Source organism: Lithobates pipiens, unplaced genomic scaffold, assembly GCF_037356315.1.
Source record: "Lithobates pipiens isolate NorthernLeopardFrog02 unplaced genomic scaffold, aLitPip1_a1.2 Scaffold_1, whole genome shotgun sequence".
Taxonomy (NCBI): Eukaryota; Metazoa; Chordata; class Amphibia; order Anura; family Ranidae; genus Lithobates; species Lithobates pipiens.
Genome location: NW_027507685.1, coordinates 50,255,372 through 50,267,371, shown reverse-complemented (window position 1 = coordinate 50,267,371; position 12,000 = coordinate 50,255,372). Strand labels below are relative to the sequence as shown.

At 40.5% G+C, this 12,000-nt stretch overlaps 1 protein-coding gene across 5 annotated transcripts in view; it reads right to left on the bottom strand.

Moving 5' to 3' along the window:
* MBNL3 (muscleblind like splicing regulator 3) overlaps window positions 1–12,000 on the bottom strand; it is a 195,351-nt gene that overhangs the window by 37,729 nt on the left and 145,622 nt on the right. For all 5 annotated transcript variants that reach the window (XM_077493823.1, XM_077493606.1, XM_077493784.1 and 2 more), the window contains one exon: window positions 8,684–8,884. In XM_077493823.1, coding sequence (XP_077349949.1) covers window positions 8,684–8,884 — 201 coding nt within the window. The remainder of the gene's footprint in view (window positions 1–8,683; window positions 8,885–12,000) is intronic.

The window sequence follows — 12,000 nt, the reverse complement described above, 5'->3', positions numbered from 1 at the left end:
TGAATATACTTTAACACAACCCATTATCAAGCTTTAAAGTCACCCATCCATTTTAAATGGTCTGGATGCATAAAAAAAAAAAAAAAAAAGCCCTAAAAACTCATGGCAAAATAAAGTTACTTTTGCATTTGAGCTTCCCCTCCATTTCTTTTTTTGCCTAGAGGGAACAGGAAAAGCAGTTTACTTTCTTATCCCAAGCTCACACAGGCCTATTCTAGCTGCACAACCTGTCACCAGAAGCTGCTTCTCTGCATCACACATGGCTGTCACCATGTATAATGCAGGACCATTGGTGCTGCATTGTAAGCGAGGACGCAGAGGGTAGGCCCACAACCTGGAGTGTCAGAAAGAGGAGAAGAGCAATGGCTGCTGGGGTAATGAAAGGTGAGGTAAATAAAACTGCTTGTGTTCCGGCATTTATTCCAGGGCACATACTTACTTCAGTAAGAATAAGCTCAGGCGTGTTCCCAACTGCATGTGCAGAGCCCACCAGGAAGTGCGCACTGCACAGCGCTAATCACAGACAGTGAGTCATTTCCCGATCTCTGCAGCCAAAGATCAGAAAAATGTCTCACTGCTGTTGATAAGCGATCTGCAGTGCAGACTTCCTGGCGGGCTCTGCATGCGCAGCTGTGAACATGCCTGAGCTTATCCTTACTGGCTAGCCAACCTGTGATATGCACACCTCCGTTATTAGTAGGGTCACACAGAATTCTGTCTCTGGTCAGATTTCTTTCTTTGTAGGTTAGCTCTCGGCTCACAGAGGTCAGATATCCATCCGTTCACTGTCCAAAGGAGGATGATAAACAGGTGATTTGTAAAGTTGCATTGCTGGCCCTATGAAATTTTTTTTTTTTTTTTTAAAGAAAAGTAGCATTGCAATCAAAAGAGGAGGCTGAACAGGTGACATTCAAAGTTGCATTGCTGAACATTTAGGGCAAGGTGTCAGTGTCCCCAGATCCCCAGCCAAGGTATATCACCGATGTGGGCTCCCTCAACTACTCTCCTCTCCACCAGAGCTCAGTTGCTCCAACAGAGTTGGGATGTCTAATATGGGAGGGGAGCTGTAATATCATCTACCTGGTTAAACTTAAATTCCTGCAATAGAGAGGTGGCGAGCAGGAATGTGGATCTATGGGTATATTAGGGACGTGCAGTCGTGGGAGGCAGAGTCTCACCTGCCATGAAAAAAAAAAAAAAACGATCGGAATTTGAGGGTCGCAGCTTGGCAACCTGGGGTCACAGAGATTTGGGTAGCTGAAGTCCTAACCCACTATTGGTCAAAATTTGGGGCTCATGCCACCTATCGTTCCAGAGATATGGGGCTCCTTGTGCAGCCTGTCAGACGCTACATACAGAGCGGCCAGTTTAAAAATAAGCTGGCACACTTGGTGTGCAGCAGAGGATGAGCTCACAGTGCCTCTCACTAGACAGCTTGGAGCCTTGGACCAATGGTAAAGCACCATTGGAACAAGCTGTCCAATAAAAATGCTGCAGTGGAGGCTGTCCTCTCAATGCAGTGTAATAGAAGGGGGCATGTGTCTAAAAGACACATGCTCCCTTTCAGCCCAGCTCTCTTAACTAGAATGAAAATGCATGGGTTTATAGGTATATGAATTACCCATAGTGCCATGTTTTTTCTCACACAGTTAAGAATAAGAATTTGCTGCCTGCTGAAAAGGTACTGTTTTAATCAGGCTAAATGATATATTATGCTATATGTTATAACATAATTTATTATTTATCTATTTTCTGCAAAATTACTAGTTTGAAGTTATAACTCCAAACTTCAGTAATTCGTCCCTTAAGCCACCTGCTTGAGTACAGTTTTTCAAAATATAGCAAATTACCCTAAAAACAATATATAATAATTATTTGTATAATACTTCTGGTAATTAATCACTTGCCACCCAGGCCAATGCTGACACTTCTCTCCTACATGTAAGAAGCATCCTTTTTTGCTAGAAAATTACTCGGAACCCCCAAACATTATATATATATTTAGCAGACACCCTAGGGAATAAAATGGTGGTTAATGCAACTTTTTATGCTACACGGTATTTGCACAGCAATTTTTCAAACACTTTTTGGGGGGGGGAAAAAAAACCTCACAAAAAAAAAAAAAAAAAAGGGGGGGGGGGGTGGTGGTAAACCCTTGTGTTTTTTCACCTTAATGCATCCTATGCATTAAGGTGAAAAAACACCTGGCAGCGACCAACCCCCCAGTTTTACTTACCTGAGCCCTGGAACTTCACCTGGCTGTCCTTTTGCCCCAGGGTTCTCAGCTCTTGATTGGATAGATAGCAACGCAGCCATCGGCTCCCGTTGCTGGGGGTGGGGCCAAGTCCTAGATTCAGCGGCTATGGACGCTGAATGCTGGACTCAGGAGCATGCCTGCAAGGCAAGCGCTTCTCCTAGGGGATTATCTGATGTGGGGAGGAGCCCAGAGAGCCGCAGAGGGACCCCAGAAGAGGATGATCAGGGCCACTCTGAGCAAAACGAGCTGCACAGTGCAAGTACAGTATGTTTATTTAATTTTTTTTAAATAATCAAAGCTTTACAATCACTAAGTTAGCCCGATGAGTTGTATAATGTGAAAGATGATGTTACGCCAAGTAAATCGATACCCAACATGTCATGCTTTAAAATTGCGCACACTTGCGGAATGGCACCAAACTTTCGTACTTAAAAATCTCCATAGGCGTTAAAGATTTTTATAGATTAGATGTTAAAAGTTTACAGATGAGGCCTGGTGCTAGAATTATTGCTCTTGCTCTAACGTTCATGGCATATATAACCTGTAAGCATCTGGCAATGATACTAGCCAGTGCCTCAGCAGCCACTGACCGCACTTCCCTGGGGTATATCTTTCTTGGTAGTGGGATATCAGGAGGTACCGTCACTCTGCCATGAAGGGGGAAAGTGACCGTGTCTCTAATAACTAAACGCATCATCTGCCTAGCTGTACAGCATAGAAAGTTTAAGCCACAAGATTAGTAGCTAAGACAGTAAACATACCATATACATATTTCATGTATAAGATACTGGTGGTTTTCTTGGCATTTTGCTTTTCAACTCTATAGAAATGTGTGCCTTTTCCTATGGCCTCTATGTCTTGGCAAGGCTACCCCTTAATACTTTTCTTCCAACAGGACATGCTTCCACTAATTGTGACGTTGTTTCTGTGACTGTAATGTTTAATACAAAAAGCAAAAACGAACACGGAAAAATAACACAAGAAATGTTTTCTTTTTTTGGTACGGAATAATCAGAAGTTTTATTGCTGGAAAACGGCAAATAGTTAAATTTAGCTTAAAGTGATTTGCCAAGTGCTTTATACCCAAAGACATTTTTATTTTCCTTCCTTCTTAATACAGGAACAAAATGTCCTGGAAAGCGCAACACCAAAAATCTGCCACCTTTTCACTGAACATGCTCACAATCCCTATACGCCTCTATTTGCTGGGTGTGCCCATAATGAGGAGCTATGGAGCACTTCCCCCAGGGTAGAGAGGCCACAAAACAAATATGAAGTTATACCAGGACAAGTTTTACATTTTCTATACTAAAGTCAGACAACACTGCCAAGAGCAGTGGATGAGGAGATATATAAATGGGCTTTTCAAAGTAATTCTGTAAAATGTTGTGCCTGTAAGCCGTAGATCAAGTCCATTTCAGACACCATCCTGCCATAAAAATATAGACTACACTACTGCACAAAATGCGGATTGATTCAGCAGTGGCCCCTCTCCCCACAATGCTGTAAACTTGCACAGCTTTTGGAAGCCGATATGCAACCTTCAGGATAGGAACTTGGGCAGTTTATAATTTAGGTATGGTAATTTTTACATAGTTGCATTGATCCAGCTTGGCAAAAGTAAGTATGAATATATTATGAATTTTTGGGATCTCTGTGGATCCCCTGTGTGGATCGCTACTACAGTGATTGGCGTTAACTCGTTGATCCATTCAGGGAACACTTTGCATTTTCTCACACATGCAAAGTGCTTTGATTGGACAAGATGGACCTTGTGATTGTCTCTACACCTTGTCCAATCAGAGAATGTTTTTCCTTCACTGAATAGCACCCATTGAAAGCAACCTTCTGTGTTCACATGGCAGCAGAGAAGCTGCTTGGCACAAGACCTAAAAGCTAGTGAAGATCCCGTAGTTGTTATGCGTACTAAGGCTCAGTTCACTTATGTGCGAATTGGATGCGTTTTGAACTGCATCTGATTAGCATAACATGTGAACCAGGCCAGTTTTCAATGGTGCTGGTTCACATATATACGGGTTGTTTGTGGTGGGGGGGGGGGAGGAGGGACCTGTTCATTTTTCAGTCAGTTTCAGGTGTGATTTATGTGCCAAATTTGCACCTAAACCATTGAATGGAAACTGCACTGGACTCTGCACAAGAACCATCCCCGCATACATGCAAGCCCAGCCTAAAGTGATTACCAGCTTCCACAGGGATCCCACAGGTATGGCACATACATAATTACAGGCTGAACCAATGTAAAAATTGCTATACCTACACTTCGGCTTTAAAGTAAACCTGGCTGAATCATTGCGGAGATAGCCATCGGATTAACATGGCAGTCCGTCGACTAGCATTGTCTGGAGGTCAGCAATGACACATTGAGATATAAATTAAAACAATTGGTATTTATAAGCCCAAGCTGAGTTAGTATGTAGCAGTCTTATGCAGGCCATACATGGTCGATTTTCGAACGAATTTTCTTTTCAAAATCAGAAAGTGTGATCCGATGGTGCAACCATTGATTTTCGAAATTCGGCGACCAAGCCTTCAATTTCACCTCATGTTGCTACAGAAAAGAATTTGTGACCGGGAATCTTCTTTTCTCTCCGTAAATTTTCTTATTACATTTCTCGCACGATTTTCCCGTTATTGATTAGAATATTGTTTGTTTTTTCCAAAAATTTCCAACATGTCCAATTCCTCGAATTTGATTTCTGCATGAAAATCGGCTGTTGTTGCAGCCCACTAATGATGCGAAATTCATACGAAGATTCTTAGATACGATTTTCGAAAGAAAATTCTTTTGAAATTCGAACCGTGTGTATGGCCGACATTAGGCTATATACACATGGGCAGTTAGGGGCATATGAAAGATTCCTGCAGCTGGAATCACACATGTATGGGAACAGCTGCGGCTGGGAAGCCTGTACAAAGCAATGACAGGTTGACAGAAGCCATGGCTGTCTGCGGCTGTTTGCATGTATTCACATATCCAGTGGTTACCTGCAGTTAGGGACAGATGATCGGCCATGGATGTGTTCACCACCAATCATTTGTCCCTAACTGCAGGTAGTCTCTGGAGGTCTGAATACATAATAATGTAGCATACAAGTTGAACTAAATTTTGCTGCATGAGGGGGGTGGGCTGTTGCCTTATTGTGCCAGTATGCACAGCATACCATGATACTCTCCTGGGTGACATGTCATTTTTCAGTACATTGTAGTGTGCAGCTCTTACAGCATGTTCTCAAGTATAATATAATTTCTTAGTACATGTTTACACTGACTGAAGTTCACTTAGCATCAAAAGTTTTTTAAATATATCTATCAATCTAGTGCAGTCATTACATAAATGACATTTGAAAAAAGCAAGGAAAATGGATATATAATTTTGTATTGATTTTCACTTCTTATCCCATCATTTCCTACAAGACAGTCATTTACCACTTTTATTTCATTAAATGTCAACTAATAAAACAGGCCTTCCTCTGCCTGGCTTCTGGGAGCCATTAAAGGGAATAGAATTCTGTGGCTGCGAAAAAGTCATGCACATGTTTTGTACTGCACTCTATTATTATGTTATTCTGGACCTGGAAAAAAAGCAGACTGGCTGTAATGCCTAATCCTAAAAATGTGATTTATATACATGTGCTTTGTTTCAGGAAAACCAAGGGACGGCAGTCAAGTGCAGCATACTCCTGCACAAGATGTAGGTAACCACAGTATGTAGCTGCTAGAGTGTCATTAAAAAAGGAAAGCTCATCTGTGGGTAAAGGGGAAAAAAAAGTCTTCCTTGCAGAGGGGCTGCCCCTGCACCGCAATAGTTAAATTCTTGTTTACATCTAGGGGTACTGGAAAAAGCAGTTTTACCTGCCTTATCTCTTGCTCACCAGCAGTAGGCACTCCCCTCTTCTCTGGTGGTGGACTGTTCCTTGGCATACTCATGTTCAGTACAAGGCTATAGGCCCTGTATTGTACTTCATGTCAGAGGACTTGTGACTGCAGGGGCCTATATGAGAAGAGGTTGACCATTTTAGCAGCACTGTCTGTGGGAAGGGAGGATCGAGTAAGTAAAACGTTTTTTTTCTGGTACCCCAGACCAAAACAATCATTTAACCCTTGCAGCAGAGTCCAGCATGGAGGGTGTTTGTTTTCCCCGGAGTTCAGATTTAAACTTCTCTATTATAAGAATTTCCAGTAATGACACTAGTGTCACAGAGCACCAAAGGCGAGCACAAATGAGACCAGCAGAATCAGTTTACCTTCAGAGTCTGTACAAGCTGGTAGGGAAAGGGAAAGAGGGGCAGAAGTCCCTTCTTTGACTCATTCACTTGTGTATGTAAATTAAAGTTTGATCTATTGAGCTCTGTAAACATATTGTGTGGGAAAGAAAGTAAGACTAACCTGGCAAACAGGAGAAAAGGAGCCCAGAGCTCCACCTGCTGGCTGTAAATGTAAGTATGAAATATTAATATACAATATTTCATATTTACCTGGTGTAAAATTATAAAACATGTTAAGATATCGAAGGAAAAAAAAATAAAAAAAAAAATCAAGAATAAATGGACCAGGAAAGAAAGAATGGAAAGGAAAAAAAAAAAGCTTCAAGAAATCCAAAGATCATAAAACACATTTAATCCAGTAATGTATTTATTAACAAATTATCATATGTATTTTATATCCATCTAGTATCAATACCATAATATGTCTTAATATTAACTTCATGTAATCTACTTTAGAACAGTATCCTCCTTGGTAGGGGCAGGGTAAGTATTGTAAGGCAATCTCGGCTTTGTTGTTTTGCTCAGTACAGTCGAACATTGAAGATGCTTCGAGGAGAGCAGATGATTTAATCAATGTGCTGGTTTCACATTCATTGTCCACACAGCACATTGGGAGAAGAAATGTGACTAAGGGCCACTTTTGCATTAATGCAACGCTCAGATGTAATGTACAAAAAAATGCATGCACCATTTTTGTGACACACTGAACTACAAAATATGGTAGTTCAATACCTTATTTTACAGTACACTGCAATGCAGATAATTGGACTGCCATTCAGAATTAATGGCACTGCAGTTTATCAATGCACATAATGCGCATCACCACACACCGTGCACATATTACCACAATGCAGCAGTGTGAACCAGACAGCTAGGCGCACACCTAACTGCTAAGGAGTGGTGTGTTAAAGCACAAAAGTTTTTCCACATAATAGCTGTAGCTGCCATCTAACCTGCACTTTGACAGCATATCACACTACTACGCACTTTAGTACTTGGCTGGGTGTTTTGCGGCTGTGCAGTGTGCCTCTGTCAGCAGGATGCGTTAGGATGACAATCAAAAACAATGCATTGCACCATCACAAGCAGCGCATGGTGCCTCCCATGGTGGTAATGCACAAGGGAATGGGCATGTTCCCAAATGGGATAATGAGAATGGGGCCTAAGGCTATGCTTTCCATGAGCACAATTTGTTTTTCTCTGTGGGGTTGAAGTGGCCTCATGCCTGTCTTGAGAGAAGCAGCTGATAGGAAGGGTTTGAAATCTAGTGCTGATCACATTGTTCTCCTGTGATTGACTGGCACTGCGTCTGGTCCTCTCCTTTTTCTTACTTAAGATTACAAGTGGAACATTCTACATTGCTCAGCTGATAGCATGCCCTGAGTGCAATTGGGTTGGCAATTTGCTCAGGTTCTGCAGTCTACAGGTACAACTTTAATCATGTTTTCTGCATTGACTTTTAAGGGTGAGCCTCATTACCATGATTTTAGGAAGAGAATCGGGTTAAGCTGTGCACATGAAGGACACTGGCGGTTATGAGTAATGTGGCACATTTAATTGGGTTCCTGAAATTGTGATTTTTTTTTTGCCTGAAGTTTGGCTTTATATCTCCTCCAACTATAGCTCTGTATACACAGATTATTTTAATTCCGGTTCCCCCCTTCCACACTATAAAGCGTGGATGGGTCTATTAGGTTCTGAGAGCCGCAGCCGGTACCTACCAGAATACCTGATAGGATGTCAGGTGTCAGGCAGAAGGGGACCAACGGGGCCACTCACCTACAAAATTTTTATAGTGAGTACGCAGCTTTAGTGTAGAGATCTGACTTCAGAACTGTAACAGGCTCCATGGGAACACCAATAAAAGTTCTGTACAGATACATAAAACTTGAACGTCAACGTTTAAAAATGTCAACGTTTAAATATTCATAATACAGGAGAAAGCCTAACAAGTGTTCTCCGGTTCTCGAATCTAGCCTATTTAAAATTTTACACTGCAATGTGACCATGGACAAAATTACCCACAGAGTTATGCAATTAGTCACTTCAAGAAATCAAGTTAGGTAGAAGTAGGAAGCTATTTAAAGGCAATTTATATGCACAAGATGAGTTTCTATCTTTACCACGGCAAACCACCTACCTCAAGTTTGTCTGTGCGCACCAGTTTCTGACCAGCAGAGCCACCGGGAACTGTAACCCCTGGATTCCCCGAAACCAGGACAGGCGTATTTTGTAAGAGCTCAGCGGGAACCAGGCCCATTCCTGGAGAGACATGACTCAAGTATGGGCTAAAAGCCATGGATGGGCTTGTTGCAAGTGATGGAGTCACAGGGAATGTGGTCTGTGGGAAGAAAAGAAAAGGCAATATGCTATTAAACCATGCTCAGATGATATGTACAATAATCAAATGACCTAATACTTCTTTTAAAAAGAGACATTACCACTAATGAACAACGATATCATATTTTTCAGTAGTAGGTGGATACACTTATTATGATTTTGCTGCAATGCTGTCACCCATTCCTGTGTAATCATGAGTTGGACTACAAGTAACCATGCTAATGCACTGTCAGCTGTAGTCACTGCGATAAGCCAAATATGTTCAGCCATTGCTGGAGCATGTTCACATCTACAGGAAGTTCCTACAAAGAGTCTACCATGGTGTGCACAGAGAGAAAACATGAACAAAGGAAAGGGAAAACTGCTTTTTTTTTTTTTTTTTTTTTTTTTTTTACATAAAAAAGGACAACATGAATCTCTTACTTACATTGAGCTGCAAAATAAAGTCAGTTCATTGTACACAAGATATTAATATTCAAATACCTGTAAATATACTGCTAAAAAACCATTCTGACCATTTTATTCAGTTGAATTTCTACTCATACTAAACAGGCATGGAGCAGCAAAGCTGAACTGGTTATCATCATCGCAGTGCTTATCTACTTAGAATGTCTAGAGAAGTTACCCCAGTAATAGGGAGAACAGGGGGTGTGTAAGCGACAGGGAGAAGAGACAGGTAATGGCTGTTCAATGCTGCCTTTTACAGCCTGGATGGTGCAAAATCTGGTGAAGCACTGCATGGTAGTCACTCCGCTTCTAAATTCAGCTTGTTCAATTAAGCTTTGACCAAAAAACCTGGAAGCGGGTTGGTTTTTATGCATACCTGCACCACATTTTGCAAGCTCCAGTTTTAGTAAATTAACCCCCAAAAAAATGTAATAGAAAGGGATGCGACTTTCATCCTTGATTTCCTATTAGCCCACTCCAAAGCTTAAACTGGAACACCAGTTTCCATTATTTTACTGGCTTGCACCATCAAATTTGCAATATATATTATATATATATATATATATATATATATATATATATATATATATATATATATATATATATATATATATATATATATATATATATATATATATATATATATATATATATGATATAATCTCCAGGATAATCGCTCTCTCAAAATATATATTAATATATTAGAGATATAGATCTATTTATACAATATATATATATATATATATATTATATAGTGTATTTATTTTATACACACACACATATGAGGGATAACTTAGAACCTCACTGTGGTTACTACTGTCAACTGGCTCTAATGGAGAGAATTATTCAGCCTAATACAGAGAGCAATAAAAACCGAACAGATGCCTTAACCCCATAAAAAAGCAAACAAAACAAACAAACAAAAACACATTTGGGCTAAAGTTGGTTCACACTGACAGGGGCTTTGAAATTGCACTACTTCAGCCATTATTTCAAAGCCACCGGTCAGTGCGATTTCATGTGCGGCTTGTGACATCTGTGCAACTTCATGCACAGATGTTAATGCTTGTCACACATGAAATTGCCAATAAGTGCTCATGCACACGGACGTTTTAAAAAACTGGCTGCAAAGCTAGCTCCGACGCCTGGAAAAATCGGTGTTAAAAAAAACGTGATTTTTACCGCGTTTTGCATTGGTGTTTTTTAGCGTTAGCGTTAAGTAGCGTTTTTAAAGAAACACATCTCTTAGCTATAGCACTCAGAAAACAAAGAAAATATGTTGCGCGTTTTCCCGCGATTCGCATTTTTGCAGCTCTAGCTCCGCGCCATGGAACGCACTGGTCCTGGGTTTTTTTTACAGCTTAAAAACGCCTATGCCATTTGCAGCTCAAAAACGCCTAGGTGGGCATGAAGCCATAGACTAACATGGACAGGCGTTTTTAAGCTGCAAAAAACGCTCAAAAAAGCGGCTGTAAAAACGTCCGTGTGCATGAGGCCTAATACCACAGCAACCTTTTTTTTTTTAGATAGGTGTTGCACCAATTTGAATGGATCCATAGGCACAAATAGGGTGAGACTTTGTTTGAACTGTGAAATCACATGACAGGTTGCACCAGTGTAAGCTGGGGCTAAAGGCTCTGAAATCATCTTAGCGGTAGAAATTATCAAATGCTGAAATCTAATTGGTTGACAATAGTAACAATAACTCCTGATAAAATGTGTCTGGAAATACAAGGTTTAACCTGAATCACATTGCGGTCTATTACAGACAAATACATCTGTCAGATCACATGGGAAGCCACCCAGCAAATCACTTGATGATCACATGCATTGTGTTCCTGGAGTATGTTAACAGCCCACAGATATTTTCTGAAAATGGCATTAAACACAGAACCTTTAATAATGCAAAGCTGATTAAGTGAACTAAAGGAGAATCTATGATAATTTAAACACTGCAGCCCATGGCAAAATACACTGGTAATGGATAAAAACGAATTTACTAATTTACATTTTTGTTTGCCATCTATATATTCTTTTTATCATCTGCTGAGTAATGTGCAAATTACACAGTGTGAACCACCACACATGTGCATGCGTTTTTCTGCAGTATGTGCAGCTACTGTGTGTGCTTTGGGGCGCCATTTGAAAATAACAGCACTGCCGCACACCTGTGTTAATATGGGTTTTAGTCAAACTGTAATACGTACATTTTACCACATATTCCCCTAACACACTAGTGTTGAGCTACCCTTTGTCCTCTTATGCCCAGCTTCAATAAATGAAGAATCTACAGGATGCATTATTGACTTCACCATTGAATTGGGTGGATTTCCCCTGTGGTTTTATACTAGCACTTTGTAAAGCATTATGAACATAATACTAAATGCAACTATACTGTTTGTGTGTCACTTAAATGATAACTAATAGCATTTTTTTTTTTAGATTTGAGCGGTGAGGGTATCGCTGTGTTGCTGTTAGGAAGATCGCTCTTCTTTATTTGTCCTCGTCACTAATGTCAACAGGAATTAAAGTGTTGCCTTCAGAGAAGGAATACAGGGGAACATATTCTAATGGGGAGGCTTGTTCCTTTGACAACTGTCTTAAAAGGGATACCCCCTCTTCTCAGAACGATATCCTCTCCTGTTGTGTCTGAAGGCCAGAAAGTAAATC